Source organism: Thermobia domestica, chromosome 10 (assembly GCF_964235325.1).
Source record: "Thermobia domestica chromosome 10, izTheDome1.hap1.1, whole genome shotgun sequence".
Classification (NCBI taxonomy): domain Eukaryota; kingdom Metazoa; phylum Arthropoda; class Insecta; order Zygentoma; family Lepismatidae; genus Thermobia; species Thermobia domestica.
This window is the reverse complement of record NC_137463.1, coordinates 26,080,961-26,099,531: the sequence shown is the minus strand read 5'-3', so window position 1 is coordinate 26,099,531 and position 18,571 is coordinate 26,080,961. Positions and strand designations below refer to the sequence as shown.

At 35.4% G+C, this 18,571-nt stretch overlaps 1 protein-coding gene across 2 annotated transcripts in view; it reads right to left on the bottom strand.

Annotated features, from left to right (window-relative positions):
* Nucleotides 1–4,771: 4,771 nt before the first annotated feature.
* The window catches only part of LOC145662381 (uncharacterized), a 174,644-nt gene continuing 160,844 nt past the window's right edge, over nucleotides 4,772–18,571 (bottom strand). Inside the window, exon 9 of one of the 2 annotated variants that reach the window (XM_081727900.1) lies at nucleotides 4,772–9,572. In XM_081727900.1, coding sequence (XP_081584026.1) covers nucleotides 9,409–9,572 — 164 coding nt within the window. In that variant the 3' untranslated portion in view covers nucleotides 4,772–9,408. The remainder of the gene's footprint in view (nucleotides 9,573–18,571) is intronic. The other variant, XM_081727901.1, reaches the window with a different exon arrangement.

The window sequence follows — 18,571 nt, the reverse complement described above, 5'->3', positions numbered from 1 at the left end:
AAACATAGGTCGAAAATGTCTCCTTTCAGAGATATGAACCGCCGGAAATTCGAAAAATCATGTTTCGAAACGCCCTGCCTTAGAAACTACAGGACCTATCCCAAGCGGTTTAAGGAATTACACAGGAACTAGTATGCGATCTATCTAAATATCCATGTTTTGCCATCCTCCGTTATCGGCGAAAGGAACGCGCCATTAGTACTTAAAGGAGTATCCCTATACCTCAACTTCCTTTTTACAGTTCGTTTCGCCGATAACGGACCTCAGTAGAACATGGATATTGAGCGCATACTTGTTCCTTTGTAATTGCTTATACCGCTTAGGATCTGTCCTGTACTTTCTAAGGCAGAGCGTTTCGAAACGTGAATTTTCGGCGGCTCATAACTCTGAAAGGAAACGTTTTTCGTCCCATATTTATTAGGACTTTTTCTTTCATTTCATATAAGGAATCATCTCCCAAAGTTTGTCGCTGGAGTTACCTACCACCCTGTAAATAGTGTTCGCAATTTAAACACCGAAGGACGCAACGGCTGCGTCAATTATTTTACACTTAATAGATCAGCTCCTATTTAAGCTAGGAAGATAATTTTGGTATTAATGTGTTTCAGTGGCGTATTTAGAGGGGGCTTCTGGGCTTAAGGCCCCCCAAAATCTTACTTACTACAGTAAAGTATATGAAATATGTTGCAGAATTTTCACATTTTCAGGCAAAGCATCCCCGAAAGTTAGCAAAGCCCCCCACGAAACAAAATCGTAAATACGCCACTGATGTGTTCCTAAAGGCTGAAGCTTGCCGCCCATATGCGTTTTACGTATAAAGATAACCTAGAAAGTTCTGTCGCTTTTGTGCATGTCTATGTTCAATTTGCCCTCATACCGTGAATGGAGATAAGGCAAAGGTCAGTTGTTGGTGTACGTATATCAACATACCACCTGATTGCGGCAGTTCAGTTACACTGTGAACTTACGTAAGGACAGAGTGAACAGCGGATCTCCACAGATCGTCGTAATGGTGTGTATGCTGTACGAGACCAAACTGGGATCAAACGCCGCTGCAGCGGGGCGGAATATATGTCAGGCCTTTGGAGAGAGTGTCGTGACTACGTAGACAGTGCAACGGTGGTGTAACAAGTTTAAGGACGGTGACGACATACTCGAAGACGCACCACGTGCCGGAAGACCAACATATGTCCAAAATGAAGATTTTCAGGCAACAATTGAAGTGAACAGTGGCCATACATGTGAGGAACTGCGACTACAATTCAGTGTGAGTGGAGAAACCATTTGGCAGCGCCTCCATCAACTTCGGAAGCACTACAAGTTGGGTGTAATCACAGTTTTTGTTCAACCGCTTATCACAATGGCAAAAAAAAAAAAAAAAAATCTTATACCATTTGCATAAAAATCCACGTCAAATTCTCGTAGCCACCGTGAGGCAGCGGTTGTGACATAACCACATATCAGATAATGATGGCCAGCCATTTTTCGCTTTACAACATGGAAAAGGTGAAAGTAACTAGTGCTAGATCAGGGCTGTAGAAGGGGTGCTCTAGTCATTCCAAGCGTAACGTCAGTGGTTCAAGTACTGGGTCTACCGCTGTGTGCAGGGTTGCTATTAACAATATTGGTCCATCTTTCTTTGAAGGCAAGACACTATTTTCTTACATGTTACTTTGAAATTTAGCACTCTCCCATACACCTCTACAATCTGCCTTTGATAGTCAGCAAGTGTCGTATTTTTGGTCTACAGGAACTGTACCACTGGACTCACTTCTACTCCTGACCAATTTTCAAGACTAGTCATTATTTTTATGTCCGCTTCTCGGGTCATTGCATGATCATAATCCGAAGTCCTCAAACCTGCATCAGAACACACATGTTATTAATCTACAAATAATTTTTCGTTAAGTTACAGTAAATAACTTACAAGTTTTATGTTTCTAACCTTTTTCTCTATCCTTCCTCGTATTAAATAAATGTAGGTATGTGAATTAGAAATTCATTGTATGAGGTGAACTTTTTTTTTTGTAAACTAAGTGTACCATACCAGCGTTACAGACGCAACAAATATTTTTCTGGTTTCAGGATTTGAAAACTGGGGTCACGTGGTTTTAAGGTGGATTCCCGGTGCCATACTATTGCATGGTGGTTCAGATCCACCTTAAACTGTGAGACCACGTCTCATATAACCTTGTTACTGGGAAAACACCTTTAATAAACGAAAACAACGACAAGATTCGATTAATGCAAATGGTGATAAGACACGTGAAAATTTCAACAAATCTCATGCACAGAACGTTACCCACCCATAACTCATCTGGGCATCTGAAGTAAGAGAAACCTTTAAATAAGAGATTTGGGACGTTTTGCCTTTTAATTACATTTTTTTCATTTTCTTAAAGTAACTAATTTAATTTGTAGCTTACGAAGCTCAAAGATCTATCGGATGTCGCATCGTTTGGCCTAATCCTCGTTTCGCCTAAAAAATTATCTGTCACTTTTTTGACAGATAAAAAATAACATTTACGTCCGCCATTTTAGGCGAAATAAGGATACTCGTTTGGTCTAATCCTCGATTTTTGTCTAAAATGGCGGACTATAAAAAAATCGTGGAGATGAAACTGGAGGGAAATTTTCCGGAAAAAAAATATTCCCTACTATGTGAAGATCTGAGAAATACAAATTAGTTTTCCCATAAATAATTTGTAATAGGACTATTTGCTTTCGGAAAAATGTTTCGACAATTGTACAGTTACTTTTCCGTTCCATTTTGAGAATATTAATGCCCCCACAGGGTGTATAGTGACTATATTTGAGATGAGAGAAACACAAAAAGTTACACCTGTTATTAATTCTGTTTAAAGGTGAGTGCTGTTCAAAAGTAACTCTTATTTTCAATTTGTTTCCAAATATCTGATATTCTCAAACGGTACTGCTAATCGGTATGTTAAAGGAAATATAGTTCGTGTGTTTCTTCTTATGTGGATGCAAAAGTTATTTTATTGTAGATTTTGCTGATCTTTCAGAGGATTTTATTCCAGTTTCAATGCTTTTCTGAAACTGTTAATGCATTATAAGGGATCCTATTGTGATTCTATTGTAATTCTAATTCGTATGAAATCTGTAAATATTTCGAGCTAGATCTGACAAAAGATCCCTAAATTTGCTCATAACTTAACAATGAACAACTGTGATCGATATGAGTGATTTGTGACAGATCGCTCCGCTGACAAATTGCTCTTTGGATAATACCACAATCCAAACATCTCAAAGTGTTACTAACGAAGAAAGAGGAAAAATATATTTCAATTCTTATTATTACTTCTGAAATTACTTTTGAGTTGAATTTCCATTCGTTTCACATACTACCGGAAATGCTCATAGCATAAGTCTCTGAGGTGTACAATGAGATTGAAATCCGGGCTTCTTGGTGATCGTTTCAGCAGGAAGAAGTGGAATGGTCCTCCAAATAGATGGTGGCCAACCGGGATCTGTTACGAGGGTGGTTATCCTGCTGGTACACTGCATTTCCACTCGTATGACAGAAATAAATAAAGATATAGTTGACTCTAGAGATTTTCGTACTTCGATACAATACAGGTGAATAGTAAGTACCAAAGGTCCATACGATGAAGAGAACGTTGTCTACTACATACCGGCTGAACCCCTTATTCAGTTGGATGGCCGTCTGGGCTAAGGTTTACTGGTGTTCGGTGCAGTAAGCAAAGTTATGAAAACATTTATACCTTGTTCTCTTACATGTGAGTTTCTTTTCACATTGTTAAATTACTGTAGATTTCCAAATCATGCAGATTCAATATTGAAACCGGAAATATATCTATAACTTACGGCAGCAATAGAATGATAATGTGAGACATGTAACCTGTTTATCGGAAGCTGAATTCTCATCAAAAACGATTTCTCCTTATCTCTTACGATTTTTAATATTTAGGAGTCAATATCGAAACCGGAAGTTGTGCTAGTTCTTACTACTTCTGGGTTCAATAGAAGAATGAAGCTGAGATGAAATCTATTCTTAAGATTTTGAATCCATATTATAAATCGTTTAGATCGATAGAAAACGTGTCGATATATATACGATATATATATGTTCGTATATATACATGGTCGTAGTAAATACATAAAGGAGTTTTGGTAATCCTAACTCCTCGAAAATATAATATCAATCTATATATTTTGCATTTCTTAATTCTTCATATACTAGGGAATTTTCTCTTATAATTTCCCTCTAGTTGATTTTTTTTCTTATTGTCCGCCATTTTAGGCATAACGAGGATTAGGCCAACGAGGATCTTTTTTCACCTAAAATGGCGGACACAAATCTTATCATTTATCTGTCATAAAAGTGTCAGATAATTGATTAGGCGAAACGAGGATTAGGCCAAACGTGGTGACACGGATCTATCGACGCCAGTGGTGAAAGTGGATGTGAAAAGGTAGGGGAGACACTTGACGTCACACCGTGGCCCGTGTCTATTTTTCCCCATTGTAATTTTTAGGAAGTGGAGGGACGCCATAGATATTTTTGGGAGGTGGGGGAACGACATAACCTAGCTTCCTAACTTTCACCCCTGATCGACGCAGAAAATAAATCTTGGCATTGGACTCTACCACGTGCCAATTCAATCCAGGAGCTCTTTATTGTCACTCAAGTTTTCAACAGTCTCTCCAAGGGTCTGAAGAAAAAATAATATAATTTTAAGTTACATTGGCATTAATAATGTAAATTAATTTTCCAATATATGTTTGATATTCATTAATATCAATTTATTTTGTCATTAGGGCCAGGAACTACATGCATTTTTAAAAACAATAATAACACATTATTATATATCTAATGTACATAAAATGTTAAAAATGTATCACAGACAATACAATTACGTATTCGAAATTCTTAACAAATTTACAATGCATTGAAAATAGAGATCAAAATACATTCAAACAGAGTTTAAGCAACACCATCGCAGTCAACGAACAAGAAAGATTGGGCAATTGTAGTTCACAGTACTTATGTACAAAGGTCGGAAGAAAACATGTACAATTTCCTTATTACCGTTTTCATCGTATCAGTAACAAATCATCTCATATTCAAAAATGTATACAACGATTTCATTGACTAATATTGGTAGTGTGTAGTTTTCTGTGATCAACGAGATCAGAATAGTATTTTCGCGATAGATAGTCCAGTATACTTTTCTCATGAAACAAACAAGAATCAATCTATGCACATTACCTCGTAGCAATGTCAATTCAGAAAGTAGTTTTCCACTACGTCATATCTCAAACCGCTAAAGTGAAAAATGGTCCGCCTTATGTAGAGTCGTTTTGACGTATGATTAGTGTCATACTAAAGGCCTGACTACTGCAGGAAACATATGTTTGTCAAGCTCTTTAGTAGGGCACTAATCATGCGTCAAAACGACTCTGCATAAGGCCAGGTATGTCTTATTTTAAAACCTGTAATAGAACTAAGTATTGAACAAAATAAATTTCAGTATAGGTAAAAAAAAAAGAAAAGGAGTTCTGCATTCCTAGATAAAATTATCTCATAATCTCACGAAATGTAAAAGAAATCTGAGATAACGAAAGGAAGTCTGAAATTTTAGCTTGGAGATCCTTCAAAATTTGGTTCCTCCAGAAGAAGACTTCCTTTTAAATTTAATGGGAAACCCTCTAGTTCGTAGTACTGGTGCAAACAATCTTTTCTCTTACAATTCAACTTCTTCAACTGTAACTATGTTGTTTGGAAGGTCCGTATTCTTCTCACCAACAAGGTAAACAAAATTTGGACCAACAGCTTAATGTAGAATCCAAACCATATTAGCTTCCATCATGAATCGTATTGCGACCTGTCGCACTCAAAGGGGTAACGTTAACCATTTTGCCACGAGAAAGCTAAATCGTAACTACGATTGTGGACTTTTATTCGACCTGGCATTATGCTCGAAAACTGTTGAACTCATTTCGCTTTCTTTGTAGTAGACAAACAATCCACATGCAATGATTCAAATACTTTTAGTGCTTAGGGTAAGTCCGGTAGAGATGCCCCTTCCTGGGTGAGATGAACCACAGCCACAATTCGTAAACTGTCCACCACAGTGCAGCGTGAATATCGGTGTAGTGTCATGGCGGATGCATGTTCGTCGACAATGTGTGTTTTCCTGAAGCAAAAGTCCACACATTTCTTTAGTAAGCAAAGTTTTGATTTCAGGTAGGTCAAAACTTTTTTCTAACCACAATTCATTGAAAGTTATATTCTACGTTCTTGATGTAGATTTCTTCAGTTTTGTTTTATTTAACGCATTTCATCATAAAAGAATGTGTTAATGAAAACAATGAAGTTTCTCGCGTTCAAAAACTACAACAAATAAACTACCCTTCTTACCTCTTCTTTTTTGTGATAGATGAACCCTGCCATTGTGTGAGAGATGACCACATTGAACACATCAGCTTACAGAGAAACAGGAAGAGAAATGTTAAGTGCAGCAAATCAAACATTAAAAACAAGAAACAAGAAACAAGAAACAACAAGAAGAGAAGAATTCCGATCATATCTTCATCCAGCGAGGATGATCAATAATATATGAAATAATGGGTACCGAAATATAATATGCTGACACTGATGATATGAAGGAGTATGATGAAAACGAGTTGTGTTGGATGCGGTGAAAATTATATTGAAACATGAAGAGAAGACGACTGGATACAATGTACTATGTGTGAACACTGGTTACATGATGGTTGTTCGAAATTTGAGGATGGTTGTAATTTGTATGGTAAAGTTTTCAATTATACAGAAGAAGATGCAATGTAACTACTGACACTCATTTTTCTTCTTAAAACATGAAACTTATATATTCTTGCAATTTGAAAAGTTTTGTTTGTAGATTCCATGTTAGAAAGAAGTCCATTCTTATATTTTCTGTATTTCTATTGTGGTTTAATCAATATTAGATTAGATGATATCAATAATAGATTTCAGCTTAAAAAGTTGGTAGCTGTATAATATCTACTTTATTAGTATAACGTATTAGAAGACAAAACTGTTCCAATTTATTTATTTATTTATTTATTGTTTAGGTACTGCATATGACCCATTACTCCCACAGTGCAGGGTCCATATAACTCATAATACTTTGGAATAGATGATCCAGTCAGCAAGTTTTTCAAGCTTAAATTTCGGGTAGAAATATATCATTTGGGATCCTAAAAACCTTTAGTTATGGTTACAGAAAGTTCCTTCTTGGATTTCGAGCAGAAAACACGTATTTTACATGCACAATTATTCGAGTTATTGGTGGCAGAAAAAAAGGATAGTCCATCTCTACCGGACTTCTGCATTTGACACATGTTATTCACTACGAATATTTGTTCCAGAATGTAATACATGTATCATGGCGATTTCAATTTAAATCAACCATTTTCAGCTGTACTCTCTGTAAAATAATTGTTAGCTACTGGCGTTCTCATTGGTCTAGGAGATAGATATGTTGTGCAGACAACAGTTATTAGAAATTGTAGAAGCCGTGGTGGCAAGTAAAAAAATGAAATCGATCGTCTTTCAGGCAGTGTTAGTAGACTCTGAGAGAAATTTGCTAGTAAAATTTTTCAAATAGGGCAAAAGGATATTTTTGAAAGGCAAAATCCAAGAAAATAGTCGTGTTGGGTTGCAGACCGAATTTTATGCCCTGTTACTGTGAAACCTTCTGTTTAGAATAATCAGTAAGCGTAAATTCTCTTCCGTTTTCTTTTTGGAAGTCTTTCTTTTTATAAGATCATAGTAAATTACCCTTTTTGTTACTATGAAGAAGAAAGATAGAATAGATGTGGGGAATAAATCAGAGCAATTATTTCAGGTCAAAGTCACTCCCTCCACAAATGATTTTCGCGATCCAAGTTGCCCAATGAGACCTTCAGATCTGAGGTGTCGGTTGATTGATGTGCATTTAATTATTATTATTTGAAATATCTGAATTAACAAAAACCAGAAAATCTCGCAATGATAGTGGAAAAAATGAATAATTATTTTATATAAATTGAACCATTGTATTTCAAAATTTACTTGTCAAATAACAAAAAATGCATCTTACACGAGTATGTGTTAAGAATTGTCATAAGTTTAGACAAGAATTTTAAAAATGATCCCAAAAACATGGATCGAAAGAGTGCGATCTTGACCAAAAATCAGATTCTGGATAAGGGAAACAAAAGTTTTGAACGGGCCCTAGATCGAGTTTTCTTATTTTCTACGGAATAAGCACATGATTCTGAGTTAAGTTATAATTTGGGTTTGGCTTCACTCTATGTTGTTCTCCAGATATAAGGCCAACAAGAAACTTTGTGATTGAAATATATTGGATCTTTTGAACCAGAAAAAGAATGACAACCAAACTACGGAAATTATATGCAAAACTGGCCAAATTTTGTTTCGTTTGTGGGAATTTTTTTCTCAGATGATATGTGAACACTGCTTGCAGATAAATGCCTCGTGAAAGCCACTGACAAATACTGTTATGTTCTTAAATTTTGACTCACTCTTTGTAGGGTAAATGGAAATTACATGACATAGCAGCCATTTTGGGAGCATCTGAGAATTGTTGTTTCGAACATGTTGATTGACTAATCGACTGTTTCTGTGTTCTTTATTGGTTATTCCACTACGAATTGGAAAATGGATTGTCGTTACTCGTATAACCTCTATTTACTCTGGTCTTGCGTTCTCACTGTTGCCTTCTACTTATTCTTCGAGATATAAAGAATATTCTGGCGTTGTACAATCATTGACTGGTAAAGAATAACTTATATGAATGATCCATCAACAATTCTTCACAATGTGAAGAGCACCTTCTTTAAGGTATCTTAACAAATATACAAACTGAATGGAATTCAATAGTTTTCTACTTAAATGATTTTCCGTTAATTACAACTATACGTTGGTAACGAATTAGCATAACCATCAAATATTATGCTTCCTTCTTCTTCGAGAGCAAATTGAAAGCAATCAGTACATGTCGGAATGTACGCGATAAATATTCGTAACAGCACCATTTACTTACGTCCTTATCAACAAAATTAGCAATATTAAGTACAAAAATATCAATTAATAACACAAGTTTTAGTTTTGCTTGATTGTATATTGATTGTAATTTGATATATTGCAATATTATCTTGTTTTAATATTCATGTTGAATCAACTGAATAATTCACGACATGTCTGGTAACAGTAATCAATGTAGACTTAACATCCACTGTCTCTACACATACGATGTTTGTCTTCAAACACTGTTACACTGTTTGCTTTAGTACTGAGCAACAAATGAAAGAAATGTAGTTAAAAGATTCTGTTTCTTCTTTATGTCTTTATTCTAGAAACGATACATCCTGTAGCTACTTTTGATCTTCAAAAAACTGTGCTTTTGTAGCTGCAGGTGGCGTGAGTAACGGAGCTGTGTCCACTCCAGGTACAAGGGACGTTCTCTTGCTGTCTGTAGGCCATGCTTCTTCCACGACCACGGATTCTTCACCTGTGCTGGAAAGCTCCACATGTTCTGCTGTAAACAAACAAACAAAAAAATGATCTTATTTAATGTACATTGGAGATATATTGCGGACTATAAAAATGCCTTGTTTCCCTTCATAATTGTATTTTAGAGATAATGCAGATTATAAAATACTTTTTATCTTCTCTTTACTATTAAATTTTAGAGATAATACTGACTATAAAATTATTTTTCCTTCTCTTCATAATTGTATATTAGAGATAATATAGACTGTATAAATACTTACTTTTCTCTTCATAATTATATTTTAAAGATAAGGCCAACTATAAAATTACTTTTTTTTTCAGAATTATATTTTAGAGATAACGTAAGCTATAAAAGCATATTTCTTTCTTTCATTAATTGAGGGGCTTAGTGGAAAAGGGGCGTATCCCACATTTGAATGTTTTCGAGAAACAGAAGGTTTTGCGTTGCAACTGACAAAAGTTTTTCTATGGAAGAAAGGTACATAAATATAACAATACATATTAGAAGAAGGTCTGATATGTTTCAGAAAAAATCACCATGCATCTTACTTCTTATCTTTAAGAAGAAATAAACATAAGATATGCACATGATCATGGTTGCCAAATCAATACGAACTTTCTATATTAATGAATCAAAATGAAAGTTAAAATACGCGAATATTGATGTAACATACAGAATAACACAACAAGTAAGATCACGTTCGCCTCAGTCAATAATGTTCACGTACTCCACTCAGTTAAAAAACATTATATTGCACAATAAACCCTGCGTGCACAATAATCTGAAGAGATACTTCACTTACCCTTGCGTAGTTCGCGTTGTCATTGTTCCATTTTAGAGATCTATAATATTCGTGGTGTATGGGTGGAATATAGTTTAACATGCTCATTAGATTATCATATTTAGGTTTCTGAATAGGTCTTCCTTCCGGATACTTGGATAACAAAACCATATCTTGCAGAGAGCGCGGTCGTCCACTTTCTCACTGCAAACTTAGAGTAATCCAAGGCTCACATGTCGAGTATGTATATTTTACCTGGACTAGTTGGCTGCCTTTCAGAAATTTCATGCTATTCGCTGCTCTTATATTAAAGACTTTTCCATCTTCTGTTTTCTTGCGAAATGTCAGAACAGATCGCAACGCTGATACAACCTTCATGTCTTCTGTTGTCATTTCGATGACTTCGAATGGTTTCCTTTTGCGTTCTGTCTTTATCAAAATGGCCAATTGAGGGGGGGTGTACACAGATTGTGTTTTCCTCTTCGCTCTCTCAATGATACCGAAATCAGCATTGCAGGAGAGAAATGTGTGGCTAGGAACTAAAAATCTATGTTCTATTGTCTGGAAGTCGGTGACGTCTAACAAATACAGCCAGAGTCCCATAATGACAGAATTTTTATTTTGCCCGACGCACGAATCACTATACACTATTAAATTACATCTGTTGCGAATATCCTCTGGTAGGTGCATTATCACTTGAAGAATACAGCTTCCAACTTCATCACTACCACGAGAAGCGACAGATTCTGGCCAGACACACATAACTGCAGAATCATCATGACAGAAATGGAACCCAAAACAATATGTCCACAACTGCTGCAAATAGAAAACAGTTTCCGTGCTTATCATCGGTGTTGGAAGTGCTTGTTCCAGATCCATAGCAACAACTATAGTGCTGCTGTTAATGTATTAGCACTCCTATTTTGCATTTCTCAAAGATTGGTAGGCTGCTTCGGCTTTACGAATGTGTATATGATATTCAGATGGTCTAGGTTCTACGTGTAGCATCGAATTACAAGTTTTACATGTGTCGGTCCTTGGCATTTTAAATGCTATGTTAAATTCATTATTGAACATATATAAATATGTATGTACTTTCACTGGACCGATTTCTCTTTCTCCACATTGTTCTACATATAAATCGTACATTAGTTGCACAGAATGCACCGAAACTATATATGCATGTTCAGGGTTAGCAGCTCTGCTGTAGTGAGAACGGTACCTTGGAAACGACCTAATGTGATTTCTGACAATATCTAGATTTTCTTCCGAAATAGCATGGGGGCGGTTGTGATGTTTATCTCGACGGTCCTCTTTGGGAGAATGCAACGGTTTAGCAGGCATATCATTCGTATGTGTTCTCGATTCACAACGGGCGGTACGCAGTCTACGTTCAGTGATAGCATGGGCATTGCAGAATGCTTGCTTGCATACATTAACTTCCACTCCTGATAATGAACGAAGAACATAATGAAAAGTATTGGCGCGCCTGGAGACATTTACATTTTTCCTGTCTTTAGTGTACACACGCTTACATTCTGACCTCCTGATTAGCCCAAATAGATAGGCATTTTGCGTGTTGAAATCTTGCATGTTGTAAAACGAAATGAAAATATTATCTTTGGTTTCAGAATCGATATCCTTCATATATCTACATCAATCAGTTTCACAACACCTCACATCACCTCGCATTTTATCCGGTACTTCCTTACCTGTGCGTCCAACGTAACTCTTTCCTGCATTCCTCTTACGCTTACGTTCATTATCCTTCCATTTGTCTTCGTTTAGTTGTCTTTTTCGTGGTTTAACAGGCGAATTTCCCAGACTGGAAGTACTTACAACGTCCTGCACAGCAGCTATTATCACTTTCAACAGCAACATGTATCATCGGTCACACTGGCTGATTTCTAGACTCACAACCAATTACAGATAATGTTATATCACCACAAACTCACAATATAGCTGGAAGCGGGATACGTCATTTCTCCACTCAAGAGTTGCAACTGAAAGGGGATACGTCATTTTTCCACAAACATTTTTGACACAAATATTTCCTCATTTTCGTCTTACGCTTATGGGATCCACAGTATACGGAGTCAAGTCAGAACACATCTTCTCAATAAACCGGATAGTTCAATGTATCCAAATATGTAGATATCTCGATTTTCCAAATTTTGTGGGATACGCCCCTTTTCCACTAAGCCCCTCAATTGTATATTAGAGATAATACACACTGTAAGAATATTTATTTTCCTCCTTGTAATTGTATTTTAAATATAACACAAACTATAAAAATACTTTTTTCTTTTCATATTATATTTTAGAGATAACGGGAACTTAAAATAATTTTTCTTTTTCTTCATAGTTGTATATTAGAGATAATACAGACTGTAAAAAATACTTATTTTTCTCTTCATAGTTGTATTTTAAAGATAACGCAAGCTATAAAAATACTTTTTCTTTCTTTTCATAATTATATTTTTAGAGATAAACTATGTATAAAAGCACTTTTTCTTTCACTTTATAAATATTTATATACAGAATTAAGTTGCATAACGTGTGTTTTATTCTAACGCGGCTTTTATTACTGCACGTGTTTAGGAATTGTCAATAAGTTTTCCAATTCAATTTCTTTTAATAATCTAATAAGAGAGGTAAATAGCACGCATGTGTATACAGGCGGAACTAATATGCAAGTCGAGCTGAGTATTACTTTGTGGTATGACGATATTAACTGCGGTTGAAGAATAAGAAAGAATAGGTGGACCAGTAGTAGAGAATTCATTTTTGGTGCCAGAGATCCATGGTTCAATCCTGGGTTATGTAAGCTTACGGTAAATCACAACCTATCCATGGATTTTCTCGGAACTCTCCCGTTTCTTCCCATATTCTCATTACGTTATTCTATTTCATTCATCCACCGTCTCATTTGCTTATAAGGCATAATTTTGAGAAGTTAAACTGAAAAATTTCATTCTTTACTTATAATTGAAGAAATATATATTTTCGTTTCTATACAACTATTAACGTTGATTATCCACTTCGCAGGGTTGAATTTTTTAAAAAAAATAAACACACAAGTTCTTATGAAATGTGTTTGGTAAAAATGTCAATAAAAATTAAATATTACTATTGCAAGCTGAATTTGAATTTAAACGGCATCGGAAGGTTACTCTTCATCTTACCGACCCCGAAAACTATGGGTTCCACATTAATATTGGTCATTTTCGATCATTATATACCGTATATATATATATATATATATATATATATATATATATATATATCCCTCCCCCAATTTGTGGGCGTAATTTGATTTAAACGTTATCGGAAGTGTCATTATTCATTTCAATGACCCCAAAAAACTATGGATTCGACACTAATATCGGTTATTTTTAAATATATCCCTCTCCCACTCCGCTAAGTTGCACCGTGAAAGTGAAACGATACAAACACTCCCAGGCCCGAACCTCATCAATGCTGAAAATTTGATCGGGTGGTTCAATAGCTATTAAGTCACAAAAGCAGTCACGTTCATTTTAAAGTATTTGTCTATATCTCATCCTCCTTCCCTTTCCCAAAGTTGCACCGTTAAAGTGAAATGATTAAAAAAAAAAAAAAAAAAATGCAGGCCCGAACCTCGTCTATGTGGCAAATTTGATTGAGATCGGTCTAGTGGTTCAAGAGTTATTAAGTTTATATATATATATATATATATATATATATATATACATGTCTCCCCTCTCACCGGCCCTTTGTTGTGCTGTCAAAGTAAAGTGATAAAAAACATCCCAGGCCACAACCTCATCTATATGGCAAATTTGATTGTGGTCGGTTGCGTGGTTCAAGAGTTATTAGGTTTTATTTATTCTTATATATAGTTTATAAAAACATTATTATTTAGTTTATTATTGTCTTAGGGTTTTGAACCCCATCGACCAGTTAAAAATCAGACTTGCAGCAAAGACAATCAAGAGAAAACGGAATAAATAAGTGTTTTGATTGCCTAGAAAACAAAGTAAAGCATGCAATTTTCTCGAGGATCCTAAAATGTAATTTCGTTCAAGATGCAACATTTCTTTGGTGTTTCTTAGATTGAAATTTCATTTTAAGATGGATGTTTCTGCGTAAATGTATTGGAAAATCGCATTTGCTAGCGAGCAAGTCAGCCAACAATATCCTAACTACATATAAAACTACATGAACTGACATAAATTAAACGGGGAACTTTCGGTTCCTAACTACATATAAAACTACATGAACTGACATAAATTAAACGGGGAACTTTCGGTTGACGTGGAAAGTTGAAATTTGGCATGATTGTAAATTTCCGGGACTAACCCACAGAAAAATTGCCAAAAGTGAATATTTTTAATTTTTAGGCGGTCTAAAGGGGGGGGGGGATGAAGAATTTCCCCATGTTATTTGAATGGGTCTTTTTTTTTTTACCTATAATCTCATGTTTTAGGTTCTTGGAATTAGAATATAAACTTAAAATTCGGTATGCTTGTACGATTTCGCTAGCATTACCTAAGTAAATCAGTAAAAATAAAAAAAAGAAAACAATTAACTTTAGAGTGGTTTTATGGGGAACTGAAAAATCTTTCTCATGTTATTAATATGAGACACCTTTTACACCTCAAAATTATTGGGCACTTCCTTTAGGGCTACAATGATTAAATTTGACAAGATTGTAGCTTTTCGGGACTAACTGACAGAAAAATTGCCAAAAATGAATATTTTTAATTTCTAAGGGGTCTAAAGGGGAGATAAACAAATTCCCCTTGTTATTTAAATGGGCTTTTTTTTTTTACTTATATTCTCATATTTTAGATTCTTGAAATTGGAATACAAACTTGAAATTCGGTATGCTTGTACGTTTTTGAGAGTATTACCTAAGTAAATAAGTAAAAATAAAAATTTCTAAATTTAGAGTGGTTTTATGGAGAACTGAAGAATCTTTCCCGTGTTATTTATATGGGACGTCTTCTACACCCCAAAATGTTTAGGCGCTTCCGGCAGGATTAGAACAATGAAATTTGACATGAGTGTAGCTTTCCGGGACTAACCTACGGAAAAATTTCCGAAAGTGAATATTTTTAATTTTTAAGGAGTGTAAACGAGGATGAAGAAATCCCTATATTATTTAAATAGGCGTTTTCTTGGGATGTTATCTTTTAAATAGTTGAAATAGGAAAACAAACTTTAAATCAGATAGAATTATGAATTTAAGAGGTGCAAGGCCGTAGGCCGAGTAAAGGTGAGGTTCTGGGGGACAACCTGGGCAAATTCAGAAAATATGAAGAGCAGATGCACCAAATTCACTGTTGATGCAACGGCTGGTACGTAAGAGATGGCCTTAGGCCGAGCAAACGCGGGATAATATTTATAGACACCTATAAAAATATTGCCTTTTGGAGGTCGGTCGTCCCCCACCGCACTCCTGATAGATCCGCCAGTGTCTTAAGTATGGTTTCATAGTACCGAACAGGGATCACCTTTCAATGTGTGTTTTGTTCTATGATACTAATGGAAATGAATCTACGACTCCAGCTATTTTAAAATTTAAAAAATTAAATATTCACAAAACAGAAATAAGTGCCTGGGATTTTACAAGGTAAACGCAGCGAAGTTTGAGAAAGGTAGAAACACTTTATAAATACGATTTTGTGTAAGTACTGAACGGAAAGCAACTTTGCCCTTTTGAAACGCTGTAAAAATTATTTCTACATCAGAAATAGTTAATACTCTAGGCGAATTAGTCATCCTGCCGGTCTAAGTGGATAGATGAAAACTTGTACTTGAAGAGAGGAAAATTGCTTTTCAAATAGTGAAACGAAGAAGTGTATGTTGACATAAAACATATCCATTTCACAGGTACATACTGGCAACCTGATAAATTGTAGGGGATAGTTACTACAATGTAAAATAGGATCTACTTTAAGGTACTGGGAGAAATTTGTGGGCTAGACTACATATGGCGCACTTCTGTGTCAGACAGTGGCGGCGATTGGACGTTAAAAGTGTGGGGCAAGACATGATCTGAATATTTGTATATCAATGTTAGTTTCCCTGGTTACTTCTAACGTTTTGTTTGACGAAAGGTTGTATAACTAATGGGATACTATCTTTTTCGGTTAAAATACCGTATATCGTATTTCAAATTTTATTAAGTAAATTGATAAGAACAACGCAAGTAGGTACAAGTCCTTTATATTCTTAAACGAAGGTGTAAGATTTGATTCTTTGCTCATGAACATCTTAAAATTGTCTGAAAGATTGTGTGATCAGATTATTTAATAACAAATTGCAAAGCAAATAAATACAAAGGATAATATTAATCATAGTAATGAATAATGAGGCTTATTTTAAAGAAGTTATATTGAAACTGGGGATTAATAAACAACTTATTTTTTAGTTCCACATATGCTATTAAATGTATGTTATTACTCTTAGAAAATGAAAGTAAATTCTACAAGCGTATCCTATGACATTTAAAGAAATCTCGAAACATGTTCGTTCTCGTACACACCTAAACACACCATTGCAAAACAACGGAAAAGGTTGAAGCTGTGTTTTATTACTCTCTTTTTAATTAATATTTCTTACTGAGCTCCTTTGTGGGTAAGCGGTTAGCGCAATGTTGGAAGACCCGAGTTCGATTCGCGGCGGGAGCCCATCGGATTCCACGTTAATCAGTAAATCTACGTCTCTATAGCCTCACTGTTGTACGGGATGTTAAACTCAAAAAAATCAAATCAAATCAAATATTTCTTACTATTAGAAAGAAGAAAAGACATTTTACGAATTGTCAATTTTTGTGCAATTAAAGAATAACTTTTGGACTTACATTGATCCCTTGTAAGAAGAAGTGAAAGTATGCTCGAAATGTTAATTCTTGTTAATTGCTCGAAATGTTAATTAAATAGATTAATTCTTGGACCATATTCGTGGCAATTAAAACGCAATTCCTGTAGCTTTCTTAACTCCACGGGAAGACAACCAATACGTACTCACGCAACGGCAAATATTATAGAGACTATCGAACATTTTTTCTAAATACATACAAAAAAATTTACGTTTCAAAATGAAACTATATACATTAATAGGTCATTTCAGAAAAGTGGGGGAGGGGCAACTGCCCCCCTTTTCCCCCCTAATCGCCGCCCATGGTGTCAGGCATAAAAATGAACTTGTCCTTCGAGTGATGAATACAGTACTTTATGTGAAAAAGAGGCACTGCTGTGTACACTGAGAAGTTTGTTATTAGGATGATACAATCATTAAAGAGCGTACTTGAAGAAGTAGTTAAGATTTTGACCCTTGAATTACAGAATCTTCTTAAAATTGTATGATGAAAAATGAAGCTGATTTACGAAATTACTTTCGTAAACATAGTATATTGATCATCAAGAAAAAAAAAAAAAAAAAACTACAATAATTCTATAAGTTAAGTGATAGAATTAAATTTCATTGAACCATTGAGCAACGTCTTTTGTTTGGCTATAATAGGATATTTTAGCACACTTGGGCACACTTAACACGTTCGCTGCGGCAGTGTTAAACCGAGTTTGGATTTAAGTGCTATACGATTCACAGTGTATCTCGATGAAGATTTGTCCGTCGGTGCGTTACGAGTCAGCAGCGACTCGTGCAGTCGTCCACAGACCTTACTTTGAGCTTCTCTCCATAGATGACGACACAGTATATCAAATTCACACTACAGCCATCTGTTGAAAGAATCTGAAGCTACATTACACCAAATCAGGACGCGTCACCAGTGACTCGTGTAGCACATGGGTTGTAGTTATGTTAAAAATCTGTACAAACGAAAATACCAGAAACGCACAGAGATAATACATTGTATACAATGGCACCGCACAGAAATGAAATATTGCTCGAGCCACCGGTGACTCGTAACGCAGCGAACGTGGTAAAGCCATTTATGGATATGATCGATCTTTGTGGGTTTATCGCGAATAGGACGAGACGACTTATTCTGATTTTGGATTTTGGATTGCTAACAGATGACTTATTTCTCTCTCCCTTTTGACAACCTGAGGGCTCAAAAACAAATACTTTACTTTTTATTTTCTTAAACCCATTTACCTTAATCAGATGGCCTTTTCGATTTATAAGAATTATTCTTTCTCAATTTTAATTACAGTTTACGCTAGCGGCAAGGAATGAGAGAGGCGATAATTATATAACACTCGCGTCTCACTGTACACACTGCACTGTA